The sequence below is a fragment of the Xenopus laevis genome, chromosome 7L (genome assembly GCF_017654675.1).
Source record: "Xenopus laevis strain J_2021 chromosome 7L, Xenopus_laevis_v10.1, whole genome shotgun sequence".
In the NCBI taxonomy this organism is placed as follows: Eukaryota; Metazoa; Chordata; class Amphibia; order Anura; family Pipidae; genus Xenopus; species Xenopus laevis.
In genome coordinates, this window is record NC_054383.1 from 49,335,149 (window position 1) to 49,352,253 (window position 17,105).

Consider the following 17,105-nt stretch of genomic DNA (forward strand, 5'->3'; position numbering starts at 1 on the left):
CAGCCTTGTTCAATGCTCTCCTAAGCCTTACAGCTCCTAATAATTCCCTTCCTACTCATCTAAATGTCGTGCAATCTAGGGGGCATCCCAAGTTAAACCCATGTACTGCCCACCAACTGCATCTTCTGAATGGAGCAATGTCATATACAGGTAAGGACACTTTTAAGTTCAGCTCTCTGTACCTCACTCTAAGAGTGCAAACAGCTTCAGTAACATGCAGGGCAAATCACAAAAAAACAGGGTTTTCCACACATTTTTCTCAATATTGCTTCATGTTTTATAAATTAGCCTTCCAGTGTAATAACCATGCATCTCCCTTTCTTTAGAAGAGCAATCATATGACATCAAATACTGTAGATACAGTTTATTAGTTAATAAGAAGTATATATGTGTTTATGGTGCCTGCACAAAAGTTACAACTGCAAATAAACAAAACCAACACAGTCCTAAAGGAAAAGAACCTTTATTTTTTATCAATCATATTTATTATAAATGCATTGTAATTCAAATTCTGAAAATTATTTCACCAATCTACTGTATATTATGAAAACAATATATTTTAATATCAGAAATATTTTAATTATCAGAAACATTCATGACATAATTAAAATATTATGATTCCAAGCAGGCATTCATAATTTTAGGGAATTAGCGTTGTCCTGCCGAATTAAGCTTGCCGAAGTGTTGTGATGGCTGCGAAGCCGTCGCTGGTGAATTTTCGCTGCAAAGGGAATCTGCCCCAATATGTCACAGCTGGATAACAAAATTCTGACCATTTGTAACCCATTTAAGCAGACTATTAAAATAGAGTATTACATTTTCTCTTTTAATTGAAATAACCACATAAGCTCATATTGATTTGCTAAACTTAACCTGAAAATACACACAAAAATTCAGCATGTTTGGGATCTGGGGTATTCAGAATAAGGGATCTTTTAGTAATTTGGAAACTGTATCTTCGGTCTGCTAAAAATAATTTAAACCTTAAAACCTTAAAAAAACAAATACGATTGTTTTGCTACCAATATGGAATCATGCAGCTTGGATCAACACTGTGGCGCTCGAAGCAGATTCCTGGGCACAAACGCTTTCTACATGAACCAGTAAGTCTCTCTAGCACCACTTAGTGACTTGCTCCCACGGGTTAAGTAAATGACTAAGTAAATGAAATTAAGTAAAGGGACTGTTGATTACTGAGAATGAATATTATTCAACAAAACAAATTAAGATTATGCAATATAAGCCAATACGCAATGACGTTTATGAAAGTAAGAGCTATATGTAAGCATGTTACATAGGACTTCAAAATGCAAATATCATACTTTATCCTGATGATTTGAAATAGCATGTAGTGCAATAATAACAATGTTGCTGACGTCAATTTTGCATTGTTGGTTAACATTATTAATGTAGCAGCATCAAATACATTGTCATAAAGCAAGAATGAGTTTGCCCAAGCTGACACCATATTCCCTTATATATATATTTATTTATTTATTTTTTTGAAATTCACACAAATGCCATACAATGAATGCAGATTTTGAAGAAGGAGGTAGCAGGCATATAGTTTGCATTTGTTTCAATTAGTTTATGGTGTTCGATATCATCTGTGTATCCACTCCATTTCAGTATGATTCAGCTGTATTTGCATTCCATTGTGACTTGAGAGTCACAGCTGCAAGCCACAGTCATATGAAATTTCTAAATCAGAATTGCTTCAGTGGCATTTGTGTATATTATGGTACAGAAACATTTTTCACCATCAGAAAACAAGCTCCTTTGAAACCTCCCATGGAAAGTCCTCTCTGCCAAAATGACCATAACATGCAGTTTTCTGGTATAACGGCTTCTTCAAGTCAAGGTCCCTGAATTGGAATACAAAAATACATTTGTGATAACAATTGAGAACAAATATTCAACAGAAAACATATCTGAATCTCAAGTATTTCAATGGTGTACCCTAGTGCATAAATGTAGGACTATGTTTAACAGTTTTAGGGGGTGGCCCTTGGGTGCCTATATGGTCCCCTAATAAAAATAATTCTCCACTATGCCACCAAACCAAGAGAGTGTATAAGAAACCAATCCGCACACACGCTGATTAATGCAGTCGGGGAATATCCCCTTTTATTCAGCCATCAAACATCAACGTTTCGGGGGGGAACACCCACCCTTCATCAGGATCCTGATGATATAAAAGTTGTTTGAAATAAAAGTGATTTAACATAAATGTGATCTGCATTATATGGCAGCTGGGGCCTAAGAACTCAGGGCAGATACTGGTGGACATTTTTTATTTGATTTTACCTGACAATTACTCCAGGTCGTAGGTCAAAGTTCCTGTTTACGATATCCAGCAATTCCTTTTCGGTCTTCTCAGATGTACCATAGGTAAATAGAGAAACTGATAGTGGATAGGCCACGCCAATAGCATAAGATACCTTTAAAGCATAGAATATATTTTCATTTTAGGCTACTAATAATATAAATAATGAAAGAGAGAGCTTACTAGAGCTAAAAGTTTTTTAAATATATTAATAGTAAAAAGATGCAGGTTGAGAGTGTTGCTCCATTAAATAATGGTACCAGTATGGTTGTAACAGATACAGATAAGGCAAATGTGTTAAATCAGTTCTTTTCTTCAGTGTATACAATAGAGGAGTCTGGGTTCACAGGCTCACTAAATAACTGCACGAATGGTTCAGCTCAATCTAGTCAGTGGCTGACTCAGGATATGATTCAAAAAGCTTTAATACAAATTAATGTAAACAAGGCTCCAGGGCCTGATGGCATAAACCCCTGGGTTCTAATAGAGCTTAGTTCAGTTTTAGACCAGCCCTTATTTCTGATTTTCTCAGATTCACTGTCATCTGGTATGGTGCCTATGGATTGGAGAAAAGCTGATGTTATTCCAATATTTAAAAAGGGATTACGATCTCAGCCTGGCAATTATAGGCCAGTAAGTTGGACATCTGTGGTGGGCAAATTATTTGAAGGCTTGTTAAGGGATCACATTCAAAATGTTGTCCTAATGAATGGCATTATGAGCAACAATCAGCATGGCTTTATGAAGGATAGGTCATGTCAGATGAATTTGATTGCATTTTATGATGTGGTAAGTAAGATTCTGGATAGTGGGGGGGCAGTAGATGTGATCTATTTGGATTTTGCCAAAGCGTTTGATACTGTGCCCCACAAACGACTGCTTTCTAAACTAAGGTCTGTTGGGCTTAATGAAGTCGTTTGCACGTGGATAGGAAACTGGCTACAGGATCGGGTACAGAGGGTGGTTGTTAATGGGACATTCTCTACTTGGAGTAAGGTTCTTAGTGGGGTCCCCCAGGGCTCAGTATTGGGTCCACTTTTATTTAACTTGTTCATTAATGACTTAGGGGAGGGTGTTGTAAGTAATGTATCAGTGTTTGCAGATGACACAAAATTATCCAGCCCAATTAATTCCATCCAGGATGTGGCATCCTTGCAACATGATCTTGACAAACTGGCAATCTGGGCAGCTAAGTGGCAAATGAGATTCAATGTTGATAAATGTAAAGTCATGCACCTGGGATGTAAAAATATCCAAGCCACTTATACCCTTAATGGGTCTGCACTAGGCAAATCCATTATGGAAAAGGACCTTGGAGTCCTTGTAGATGATAAACTTGGCTGTAGCAAGCAATGCCAGTCAGCAGCATCAAGGGCAAATAAGGTCTTGAGCTGTATTAAAAGGGGCATAGAGTCAAGGGAGGAGGGGGTCATTCTTCCACTGTATAGAGCACTTGTAAGGCCCCATCTAGAATATGCCGTACAGTTTTGGTCTCCATCACTCAAACAGGACATTATTGTATTAGAGAGGGTACAGAGAAGGGCAACTAAGCTGGTAAAAGGTATTGAAAATCTTAGCTATGAGGAAAGACTGGCCAAATTGGAGATGTTCACGCTGGAGAAGAGGCGCTTAAGGGGTGATATGATGACTATGTATAAATATATAAGGGGATCATATAATAATCTCTCTAATGCTTTATTTACCAGTAGGTCTTTCCAGCTGACACAAGGTCACCCATTCCGATTAGAAGAAAAGAGGTTCCGCCTAAATATTCGGAAGGGGTTTTTTACAGTGAGAGCTGTGAAGATGTGGAATTCTCTCCCTGAATCAGTTGTACAGGCTGATACATTAGATAGCTTTAAGAAGGGGTTGGATGGCTTTTTAGCAAGTAAGGGAATACAGGGTTTTGGGAAATAGCTCATAGTCCAAGTTGATCCAGGGACTAGTCCGATTGCCATTTTGGAGTCAGGAAGGAATTTTTCCCCCTCTAAGGCAAATTGGAGAGGCTTCAGATGGGTTTTTTTTTGCCTTCCTCTGGATCAACTGGCAGATAGGTAGTTAATAAAAAATAAATAAAAAAAACTAACTAACTCTTCTTCAGAATTTAATTTACTTATTATATTTTTTGAATTACAAATATAGTAAAATTAAGTCAAAGGCAACTGGACATTTAGGGGGTTATTTATCATAATCCGAAATGTTCTCATTATTTTCTGAAATATACTCTGACGAAATCCATACGGGTTTTTTCCTCTTATTTATTAATACATTTTTCGGAAAATTTAATGTGCGGGATTTTTGTGCGAATACCACAAAATCTTCCGCTTATTGCACAAAACCCAGAGCAGATCAGGATATCTTCGGGACTTCTACCATTGAATTATATACAATCTCAGCAGGTCTGAGATGCCAGATTTTCAGATTCTGACTTTTTCCATCTTCAGAGTATAATAAATTCCGAAAAATTTGAGTTTTGTTTTTCACTAAAAATTCTTTGAGTTTTTGACATTTGGACTTTAATAAACAACCCCCTATGAGTTTTTCTTGAAAACGTTTTACCGCTCATGCAAGTGGCTTCTTTAGTTCAACTGAAGATATATAAATTGAGATATAAATCGAATATTTATTTGTTACAGCCATGCGGTCTGTCAGTATTGCATTTCAAATTGTTAAAGGACAAGGCAAGTCTAACATAGAATAAGGCTAGAAATGCTGTATTTTTTATACTAAACATAAGCATGAACTTTCTGCAAAGTAAGCCTAATCAAACAAATGATTTATGCTTTCAAAGTTGGCCACAGGGGGCTGTCATCTTGTAACTTGGTTAAACATCTTTGCCTGACCCTGCACATGCTCATTGTGGTCTGGGCTGCTTAGGGATCATCATAAACAAAGCTGCTTGAATTCTGCATGGTTGGTAAGTAAGGCGGGGGCTCCCCCTGCTGTTCATAAGTATGATTGTTTCCCTGCTCAGCAGTTAGGGCCTGTCTGACAATTCCTATCCACAGCAGTAAATGAAGGGAGAATTTCACTGCATACAGTCAGGTTTCTTATAAAAACGGTACACATTTTTTAATTGAACTATATTGGAGATAGGTTTCTTTTTCATTAAAGAAAGTACAAATGGGATTTTATTTTTTGCCTTTCCTTGTCCTTTAAATTATGTTTGTTCAGCCAATTAGACCAGGTAAAATGAATGTATTCATTGAAACCAAGGAAAAAATTACATCTTTATAAAATAATCTTTAAATACATAAACAACTATAAAAAATAATAAAATTAGTTTTAAAATATATTTAATTATCCACTACAGTTGAGGGGCATGGTCTGCATGGCGAACTGAGCAGACAAGCATTTTGGAGCTCCGTAACAAGTATCCTGAAAACCCCGGTGGCCACTGGAAAAAACTCTATACCTGAGGAGCAAATATTGCCCTGACACTCTCGCACATGAGAGAGGTAGCAGAACCCAGAGAGCGCACTCAGAAGTGGCAGCCAGGCTGGAACAATATGCCCGGACCGCTCCACAAGATGGCGGCGCCTCCCCTCCACGTGAAGGAGAGAACTCCAGCAGCTGCGCTCCAGGATCAATCTGTGCAACTGCTACTTGCAGCGATCACAGACTGCCGGGCAGCACTATCCTCCAAAATAGAGGAGGTTAAAGACAGATCTCTCCCTCTTGCGAGCCGACCTACAGACGATGAGAGTGGACAATGGAGACAGAGAAGAGGATTTCAAGGCTAGAGGACATGTGCAACCCGCTGACACAGCAGATACAGATGCTGAGAAATCAAAACACAACCCTGGCCTCCAAACAGGATGATTATGAAAATGAAAACAGGCACTGCAGAAACACAGTCAGTATAGTGTGGCTGCCAGAGAAGGCCGAGGGGGGAGACCCCACACGCTTTGCTGAGCAATGGAGCACGCACACAGGGCCGCAACCGGCACGCTCCCTCCCTGGGTCCCGTCGCAGCCATTCTTAATGAGGCTCCTGTATTTCCGAGACCGGGATGAATTACTGCTGGCTGCGAGGCTGCACCCTGAAATGTCGTACCAAAGCAACAGAATCTACTTTTTCCCAGACTACTCCGCAGAGCTCCAGAAGGTGTGTGCAGCATTTACAGTGGTCAAGCGCAGGCTGCGAGAGGCAAACTTGACATATGCAATGATATACCTGGCCAAGCTGCGAGTATAGATGGATGGTAAAGCACAATTTTTCAATACACCGCAAGCGGCTACAGAATGGCTGGACTCCCAAGGGCACCAAAACATGCAGGCAGAGAACGAGCACTGAGGGGACGTAAGTAAAACATGCACCCCCCCACAGTATAGTGCCCAAAATGAGCCAAGAAAGACTTACTAGAACTGAACTCCGGCCTGACATTCACAGAGATTAGCAAACCTTGTGAACCGGGCTGCCCAGGGAGCCCCTCCCAATAGCACAAACCTAACCAACGCACTGTTATTCCTAATAAAATAAGTGTAGGGGAAGATGCAATATGTTGGGACAATTACCTACTCCTTTTATTCCCGTCCATCCACCACATACATTTTTAACAACAAGAATATGAGGACAATAGGGTGTCGACATCTATGTGGGGATAGGAGGGGGGTTGAGATGTTGAGGGACTCTACAGAGTAGATGTGCCGGAGCCGGGACGAGTGGGCAGCATAGTTGCCCTCTGAGACTCTACCCCTTCATTTATAATGGGATGACTGAATCCAAAGAGGCACCCAGCCTCCTGCCCCCCACTGATAAGGATTATACACACAAACTGTGTCATCAGGACAAGGAGATGTCCCCCAGCCACCAGAACAGTACAGTGCTCTTCCTCCAACTAAATGCTTGTTGTTATTACCACAGTTTTTTTTTTTTTTGATCCAGCAAAAAGGGCACCTTGTTTCCCCCCCCCCCACACACCCACTTGGGGAAATATCCAACCGGTAGGCACAGGGCCACAAGGTCCTTTACATTACACAGTTATACGAGAGCTCCACGATTGACCACAGTTAAACTCAGTTAACAATACAGCAGACACTGGCCAGACCCATCTGACCACACTCCGTGACAAGGGTTAGTTAGACCAGTTATGGGATCAGAGACCTGTCAAGTTCTGTGTCAGGTAGGGAAAGTTAAAGGGAATGTAAATAGTTTATACCCAGGTTTCCCACCCAACTACCTCCTTATCTTTACCCCCAGGTACTCCACTTTGGGCAGCCTATCATACGAGGATACACAATGGAGTCACTTAAACATCCTGGAATGTCAGGGGCTTGAACACAAGGTTTAAACAGGCCCTGGTGTTTGATTATGTTACAAAATATAGCCCCCAAATTCTCATGTTGCAGGAAACCCACTAAGTGGGCCAGAGGTTACTGGCACTAAAAAGGCCCTGGGTAGCTCATACGTATAATGCCACCTTCTCCTCACATGCCAGAGGTACCTCCATGTTGGTCAGGAGAAACATCCCATTTGAGCTAATCACACTCACAACTGACCGATATGGCAGATTTGTCATATTATTGATGCTAATAGCAAACCAACAAATTAATATAATTAGTCTCTATGCTCCCCCACATCTTGCATCATCACTGCTAGATGCTCTAATGATCTCACTGGCTAAGCACCCAGTGGCACCCACCTGTATAATGGGAGACTTCAATGCAGACTCAACAATATTTCACCACACAATAGCAAATTAGCACAATGGGCAGAAGCCATGCAGCTAACCGATATTTGGCGCTGGAAGAACCCGAGGACAAAGTGTTCTCATGCTACTCATCCACACACAACACAATGACCCGGATAGACCTGGCACTAGCCACAGGGGGTTTATTACACAAAGTCTGCACATCGCAATACTTACCCCGGGCATATCTGACCATGCACCACTACATATCACCCTAGGTATGCTCTCACCCAGAGCAGCCAAGCCATGAAAACGAAGCCAATTATTGCTAACTAATGACATAGTGGCTGAATCGACAGCTGGGGCCATAACTGAATATTGGACATTGAATGCTACAACAACAGACCACCACACTTTGTGGGAAGCATTTAAAGCTACAATAAGAGGTACCCTTATCAGTGCTGTAGCAGGAGCTAGATCCAAAGCTGTGGAAGAGATTCAGCATACACAAAATTGCCTCTGCCAGGCAGAAGTGCAATATGTAACTGACCCCTCTGTGCCCAACTTACAAACCTACAAGACGGCCAAACTAGAACAGGCCAGAACCAAAGCAACCCGTAAGAAATTACTATACGCTGCACAGCGAACTTTTGATAAGGGGGAAAAAATGGGAAACCACTGGCCTATCTAGCCCATACACAAAACACATCCAATGCAGTACCTAGAATACAGTCAGAAGCAGGAGACATAGTCACAGACCCCAGTGATATAGCTTTCGAAATACTATAAGAACCTATATACTACACGTGTCAGCTATAATCAGTCCCAGCTGAGGGACTACCTAGATAAGATCCCCATCCCTACATTACCAAGGGAACTAAGGCAGCTGATAAACACCCCAATAACTGTGAATGAAGTCTCACTAGCCATAAACTCAATGCCAGAAAACAAGGCACCAGGGCCTGATGGCTACCCAGCAGAATGGTACAAGAAATATGCAGATGAAATAATACCACATATGCATAAGACAATTACAAACGCAATAGCACAGGGAACCCTCCCACACTCATACCAGGAAGCCACAATAGTGGTTATTCCCAAGGAGGGGAAAGCCTGGCTCTCACAGGGATCATATAGGCCAATATCTCTACTGAATGTCGACACAAAAATCATGGCGAAAATACTTGCAAACAGATTAAAACAAGTTATAACTGAAATAGTTCATGCAGACCAATCAGGGTTTTACGCCAGAGAGGTCAACAGATATCAATATAAGGAGGTTGTATACCAATATCCTGGCTGCACATAGGGAGATGGGTGGCAGAGTGGTGGTCTCTCTGGATGCAGCTATGGCCTTTGATTTGGTCGAGTGGATGTATCTGTGGGAGGTCCTGAAGAGTTTTGGACTGGGCAACCAATTTATCAAATGGGTGGGACTCCTATACCAAAATCATAAAGCACGAATAAGCGTTAATAATATGGTATTGGGCAACTTCCACCCCCCTTTCACCACTATTATTTGCCCCGGCAATAGAACCATTAGCCATCCTAATACGAACAGCCCACAATATAACAGCTATGCACTTGGGATGAGTTAAGGAATGCATTTTCCAATATGCGGATGATGTGCTGCTATACTTGAATGACCTGGGGCCCTCTTTTCAGGCTGACAATTACAAAAGAATTTGGATGGTATTCAGGGCTACATATAAACTGGGAGAAGTCTAGTGTCTTCCCAGTGCATGAAGGCATAGATCCCAGTGACTACCCCCATCACTGCTGAGATGGGTAAACTCATTTAGATACCTGGGTATCATGATTACAAAGGAAAGCTCCATGTATAGGGAGATAAATCTTACTCTAATCACAGAAAATATGATAAATATGACAACCAAGCTTAAACAGTGGGAAAATGTACCTCTAGCTTGCAACAAAGATTCCTTTTTCCCCAGCCTCTCCAATTCCTCCGCCCGATGTTTGGAAGGGGTCCGCCCCCGAAACGTTACATCACAATACTTGGATTAAACACGCAGGGGTTCGCCCCGCTTCAACTGCTATCGTGTGTTTGGTGATTTATTGGCTTCATAAAAATCTACCTCTAACAATATGGGGTAGGATCAACCTGATAAAGATGATTTTTCTACCCAAATTCCTGTACATTCTACATAACTCCCCTATATATATATTCCCAAAGCAGTTTTTATGCACATAGAACAGAATCCTTGTTAATCTCGAGGAAGAAGTCCCTGAGATTTGCTAAATCTAAACTAAAGGCCCCAATTAATAATGGGGGACTGGGTTTCCCAGACCTATACTGCTATTTCCTGGCCTCCCATCTGCTTTATATAGGCTGATGGCTCACACCAGACCCAAACAACCCCAATTTTCAACTGCAAGCTACTCTAGCTGGCTCCGTAGAGACCCTAAGACATATACCCTACAGGAAAATAACGGACTTGCAAGTAAGGCACCCAATCCTCACCACCCCATACAAGGCCTGGACACTGGTAATGTGAGCTAACCACCTTTGCAACCCACTGCTTACAGCTGATCTCTCGCTATGGGGCAACTCGCACCTACCTCACTTTCAGCAACTCCTAACTTATATGAGATGGCCCGGGGCAGGGATAAAGACGCTAGGGGGGATGCGGCACCAGAGGGGCAACTGCTCACCCGGGATCAAATGATACAGACTAGCCCAGGGGCACAAATCAGCCAACTAAGTTACCTGCAATTTAGACATGCCTTCATAGCACAATTTACATCCAGCAAAGTGGAATTAGTTGTACCTCCCTTGCTAGAGAAGCTCAAGTCACTGACTTAAAAAAAATGTTAACTAAACTATATGAAATATTAATATGTGTCATGTAATCACAGTCAGTTGTGCCTTCTGTATGCACCCACAGCTACACCCCCAGTTTAAAATTCATGTGGGAGCTAGTGATGCATGAATAATACATTTACAAGAAAGATAAAAAACATTTCTTACTCATAAGGGATCATTTATGACAGCAAGTGTAGTAAGCTATGTGCAATTTTGAGAGCAGTCATATTTTTTGCCCCAAATGCAGCATTTTCCAATGATTCCAGTGTAATTGCAATAGGGGGAGATGTGCCCAATATAATTGTGACTAGTGATTTTGCGGTGAATTTCCGCATTTTGCCGCCGGCGAATAAATTTGCGAAATTGCCACAAAAATTCACCAGCGAAAATTCGCCAGTGTCCAAATATGTTTGACGCTGGCGACAATTCTGATGCCAGCGACAATTCTAGGTGCCCATTGACTCTAATGAGCGTCAGAATTGTCGCTAGCGTCAGAATTGTCGCCGGCATCAAAAATATTTGGACGCTGCGGGCATAATTCGTGTTTCGCGAATTTTTTGCTGTTTCGCGAATTGTGCAGGAAATTCACACATTTTTCGGCGAAGCGAAACGGGAGAAATTCACCTATCACTAATTGTGACCAATGCACTGGAGCAGTTCTGCTTTCACTTCAAAATGAGTTGGATGCATTTGAGCTAAACATTTTGTAAGTCTCACTAGTTTCATTTCTGGCCTTTGGAGTGAGTCTGACATGGGTATCTATCCTCAGTGTCGGACTGGACTGCCGGGATACCAGGAAAACTCCCGATGGGCCCTGGTGTCAGTGGGCCTCATGCTGCTAAATATTTGGCCTATTTCATGGCCATTCCCTATTTCTATGAGAACAAAGATGGAATAATAGATGATAGTATGTAAAGAAAAGAGACTAGGAAAATAGATGTTAAGTGAGGAGAAGAAAATAGTACTCAGTGGGCCCCTAGTCTAACAGTTTATGGTGAGCCCCTGGTGTCTCAGTCCAACACTGTCTATCCTTGCAACTCTGCAATTGATTCAGACCACTGTGAAAACTGTGGTTCGGAGGTATCAGTAGCTCCTGTGTCAGGAGCAACTGCACAAAACTTTGAACAGGAATGGGGGAATGTAATAAAAGTCACAAAGAGCAAAACAATTAGCACAAATAAGAATAAAAAGTCTAATTTTGCAATGTAATACTCTTCCTTAAACTGTTATTACATTGTGAATTTAAATTGCGCATTGCGAATTGTAATTGCGCATTGCCTACTTTTAGACCTTGAAGGTGTCGTAATCTTTTGCAAACATAACTTTTTCAGTAAGAAGTTTTACTACATTCACTGCGCACTGGCACTAACTATAAAATTCGCAAACCTTCCACTTTCGGAAGTGGTCGCTTAGCAGTTTCCAGGTTCGCAAAAGCTATATTAAATTCGCACAAAGGCAAATTTTTTTGCACAGAGGCTTTTCACATTGTGAATATTTTTTCCATTACCGACTTTTATTACATTCCCCCAGAAGTGGCATCAAGCATAACTATACGGAAGTGCAAAAAGCACGTGTTAGCACAAGTTGAAGAAAGGATTTTTTTGTGCAACTGCACTGCAAATTATCCTTATAATGTATTCCCGGATCTACATTTTTCACAGGCCAGAGCATGTAAGCTGAGCCCTTTCCTTCCCAGACTTTATGTTTACCCTGATTTTACGTTGATATTTAGTGGGGGTTCCACTGTTATGATACTATATTTTAATACTTATTACACATATATGTGTCAGGCTCTGGGGTTTGATCCCTGGACTTCCTGGTTGCTCGCCCTAATCACCGGGCCAGGAGAGCAACTGGCAAGTTCTCATTTCCTTGTCATCTGGGTCCTTGGCTTAGCTAATTCACCTTAACATCCTTATTGGTGGGTTGGGTTCAGCCAATCAGGGCTGAACCTGCCTTATGTATAGCCGAGCCCTCCTCACAGTCATTGCCTGAGCATTAGCCCTGTCTGGTCTGACTCCTTGTTTCCAGTCCAGTCTGGTCTGACTCCTTATTTCCAGTCCTGTCTAGTCTGACCGCTTGTTTCCTGTCCTGTCTGACTCTTAGTTTCCAGTCCTGTCTGTTCCTACTCCTTGTTTCCAGTCATCCCCACCCTGACCTGGTTATTTGCCCGCACCGTCCTGTTCTGTCCTAGAGTCTTCGTCCTAGTCCTGAACTGTTTCACTCCTGTCTAAATCCAGTCACAGATTATTTACCCACTTTGTCGTGTTCCTGTCAACACAGTATCAGCTCTTGCCTGAAGAATTCACATTCCCTACCTATTTCTCATTAATGCCCCTTACCAGTCCCTTACAATATGTTTAGAAATATGTAATTTAATTTGCTTCATAAAGACCCATATTAGATGTACCTGAACCAGAACACGATGGCAGAGCTTTGCATGCACCAGTGATTTTGCTACCCATCGGGCAGCATAAGCAGCTGAACGGTCAACCTTAGTGTAGTCTTTCCCTGAAAATGCGCCACCTCCGTGAGCACCCCATCCTCCATAAGTATCCACGATAATTTTACGGCCTGTGACACCTGCATCCCCCTGAAAAATAACATAATGTTTTAAAGATTTCTGCCAGACCTTGCAGCCTTGCTTTAATTAATGTTTATTATACAGCATGTCAATAAGTAATCTGAGCCAATGTATAATTTTTACAAAAAAAAGGCAAACCTGGCTTTATGCCTCTCTTCACGGTGCCAATTTGATAACTTTAATACAGGGATTGATTTTTAAAACAGGAAAAGTTTTTTTAAGGTAGGGTACCTTTCCACCAAACCAGGCCTGACTGATAATATTAGTTACATTTAGAAAACACTAGCCAGGAAATAAATGTTATTCTATTTCTTTTGGCATCAACTTTTTTTTTTTTTTTACTTTTTTAAAAAAAGAGAGATTTAAATGTATGCATATTCATCCCAGGCAGCTCTGCTTAACTAAGAATGTTGGAACATGCAGTTATGCAAAAAAATTATGGTGCAGGGATTTACTATAATTTCTGAACAAAGAGCAATGAGCAGCTAATAACAGAAATGTAACACTAAAGATAATCACCTGTGGTCCACCAATGACAAAGCGCCCACTGGGTTGCAGGTGGTAAACAGTTTTCTCATCCAGGTATTTTTCAGGGACAACAGCCTTAATGACCTGTTCCTTTAGGGCATCTTGCATGTCTGACAAAGATATTGTTTCATCATGCTGCACTGAAATCACTATGGTGTGTACACGTACAGGTATAACTGCTCCATTCTTCTGAATGTATTTTACTGTTACCTGAATAACAGAGTGCAGGTTATAGCTGTTTTCTCATATGTATTGTTAATTAAGTGCAGATTTCAAAACAGAAGATGTAAATGCATATAAATTTGTATCTAATTCAACATTTTTCATAGTTTCACCTCTAATACCAGGCTAGTGCCAAACTAAGAAATGTTACTACTTTTTGAGCATTATTTCTAAAATTCTGTACATTAGAGTGACATCTTATAACATCAATCAAAAAGTCACCAAGACATCAAGAGTAATTGTCCTTGCGGTATCTACATTCTTAGTTTTTCCTATGAATACTGTCCTATAAGGATTTGTAAAGGCCCATTATCACTTACATTTTAAAGATATAATTTCTGCAGTACCTTTGTTGTTCATACAGTAGTTCCATGTTGGTAATAGTTCATGGTAAAGGCTATAGAAAAACCTTAGTAATTTGTAGCTGAAATGATCTGCTTATGAGGATTTTCACCAGACCCAGTGACCTCTGATGATTAAATGCAGGGGGTTATTAATAAAAGACACTCAGTTTGAAAGTAGTATAGAGCCCCTATCCTTCCATTTTCACTTCCAAACCACTGCCTGGTTGCTAGGGTAAATGATACCCAATTACCAAAGAAAATTGTTGGAATTCTAAACTGGAGAACTGCAGTATAAGAAGAAAAATAATTGAAAAACCACAAAACATGAAAGAATTAAAAACAGTCTACCTCATACTAAAAGTTCATTTTAAATTGAATTGTCTCTTTAAGCAAGACAAAAACTTTACTCAAACCATGGAAAACAAAGCAAGAGTCAGATAATTACATGTTCACCTGTGGCTATTTTCATTAGACAAATCTGAAACCAAAATAAAAAATTAAGGCTAAGTGGCCCTTTATTGAACCATATGAAAATGCATTCTGCCATGTTTTGAACTAGGTGGAAAAAGTTACTCACAAAATACCCAGAATCTGTAATGACACTTCATATGCTCAGCATGTTCTCGGCTGCTGGTGAGAAACTAGACTTAGGGGTTTATTTTTTTTATAGAAACTGATGCTACATAGCTAATTATTAAATTCTGAACAAGAATGCACTAGCTTCAGAGCTGAAGTGTGAAACTGAATTAATTACTAATTAGTCTATCATCACATATCATACATCTATCTATCTATCTATCTATCTATCTATCTATCTATCTATCTATCTATCTATCTATATATATATATATATATATATATATATATATACATCCATCCAAAGAAGATCAGCACTCTCAGGGCTTAAAAATATGAAAAATGTTTTATTGAAAATACCGCATAGGACTAACGTTTCGGCCCTGTCCAGGGCCTTTTTCAAAGTGCTGAATCTATCAATGTACATGCCTTATAACTACTAACTGGCGGGAAAAACAACAGCTGTAGTGATATCACTTAATTAGCATCTGAGCCAAGTCTGTTGCTGAACTACTTAAACTAAATTCTTGTTACAACACTAAAATCTTTATGCTATACTAAAATCCTTTTCATGTTCTACACAATATCAGTACAAAGTAAAAGCAAGTTAAAAACAAGATACATTGTAACAGTGTTATCTTCAACAAAATAGATAATGAAAACAGCTTGCATTGTAGATATAGCAAGTATACTTTGTATCAAATTATACACAGATCAGTTAAAAGAAACACTTTGTTCATGCTGTTACTAATGTGTCAATCTCTGAATGGTGTTGAGGGTCTAAAATATGATCTATCTCCTCTATTACTGAATCAATTATTAAGTACTATATAATATTCTCGTGGCCCCTAGCTGTAATGCTGCTGAAAAATACATAGAAAAACACAACCTCCATGCTCAAATCTCATAAGCTTCGTTAATGGTAACTGATTACTCCCCTATCCAGGTAAGTAGAACATGCGTATGCCATCCAATCATGTGTCAAAACCCACCATAGCCCAGGAGTACATGTATGAGGAAATTTGTGAGCTAATGTTGAAGTGTATACATATACAAAATATTAATGTGGTGATATAATTAAAAACAATAACGTGTTTCCCCAATATTAGTGTGCATGATATATTATATGTACCATGTGAACCCTCCCTCAGTTCATCAAAATATAAAGTGTACCACCCCTAAGGCATATATCAAACCCCTTGTTTAAATGCAATACTGAAAAAGACAATCAAATAATATAGAAAAAAAGGGGAAAAAAAGACAAAAAATAGACAATAAAAATAAAAAATAAAGTAAAGAGTCTCTTTCCACGTTGTGTAGCCTTAGTAAAATGTATCATCGTGTACAGTGTGTCCCAAATGTGTGCCCATTTGCCATGCCCTTAGGGCACGCAAACACTGCTCACTCCATCTTTACAAGCTCCTGAGTATGAAACTGTATGGTGGTTTACATCTGGTTGGATCCGCCTCCCCGTCCACGGTATGGCAAATGCTGCACTCAATCCCATACATCTCTGCAGTGTGCCCTAAGGGCATGGCAAATGGGCACAAATTTGGGACACACTATACACGATGATGCATTTTACTAAGGCTACACCAGGTGGATAGAGGCTCTTTACTTTATCTTTCACATTATATGCTTTTATTGTATATTTTTTGTCTTTTTTTCCCCCTTTTTTTCTATATTATTTGATTGTCTATTTCAAATTGCATTTAAACAAGGGGGTTGAATTATGCCTTAGGGGTGGTACACTTCATATTTTGATGAACTGAAGGAGGGTTCACATGGTACATATAATATATCATGCACACTAATATTGGTGAAACACATGTTATTGTTTTTAATTATATCACCACATTAATATTTTGTATATGTATACACTTTAACATTAGCTCATATATTTCCTCATACATGTACTCCTGGGCTATGATGGGTTTTGACACATGATTGGATGGCATACGCATGTTCTACTTACCTGGATAGGGGAGTAATCAGTTACCATTAACAAACCTTTTGGGATTTAAGCATGGAGGTCGTGTTTTTCTATGTATTTTTTCAGAAGCATTATA

At 40.0% G+C, this 17,105-nt stretch overlaps 1 protein-coding gene across 2 annotated transcripts in view; it reads right to left on the reverse strand.

Moving 5' to 3' along the window:
* Nucleotides 1-447: 447 nt before the first annotated feature.
* Nucleotides 448-17,105, reverse strand: part of mat1a.L (methionine adenosyltransferase I, alpha L homeolog) — a 28,696-nt gene continuing 12,038 nt past the window's right edge. Inside the window, exons 6-9 of one of the 2 annotated variants that reach the window (XM_018225543.2) lie at nt 13,886-14,104; nt 13,193-13,375; nt 2,308-2,441; nt 448-1,865 (exon numbers count right to left, since the gene is read on the reverse strand). In XM_018225543.2, coding sequence (XP_018081032.1) covers nt 1,763-1,865; nt 2,308-2,441; nt 13,193-13,375; nt 13,886-14,104 — 639 coding nt within the window. In that variant the 3' untranslated portion in view covers nt 448-1,762. Of the gene's footprint in view, nt 1,866-2,307; nt 2,442-9,199; nt 9,398-13,192; nt 13,376-13,885; nt 14,105-17,105 lie in introns of those variants that run through there. The other variant, XM_041568947.1, reaches the window with a different exon arrangement.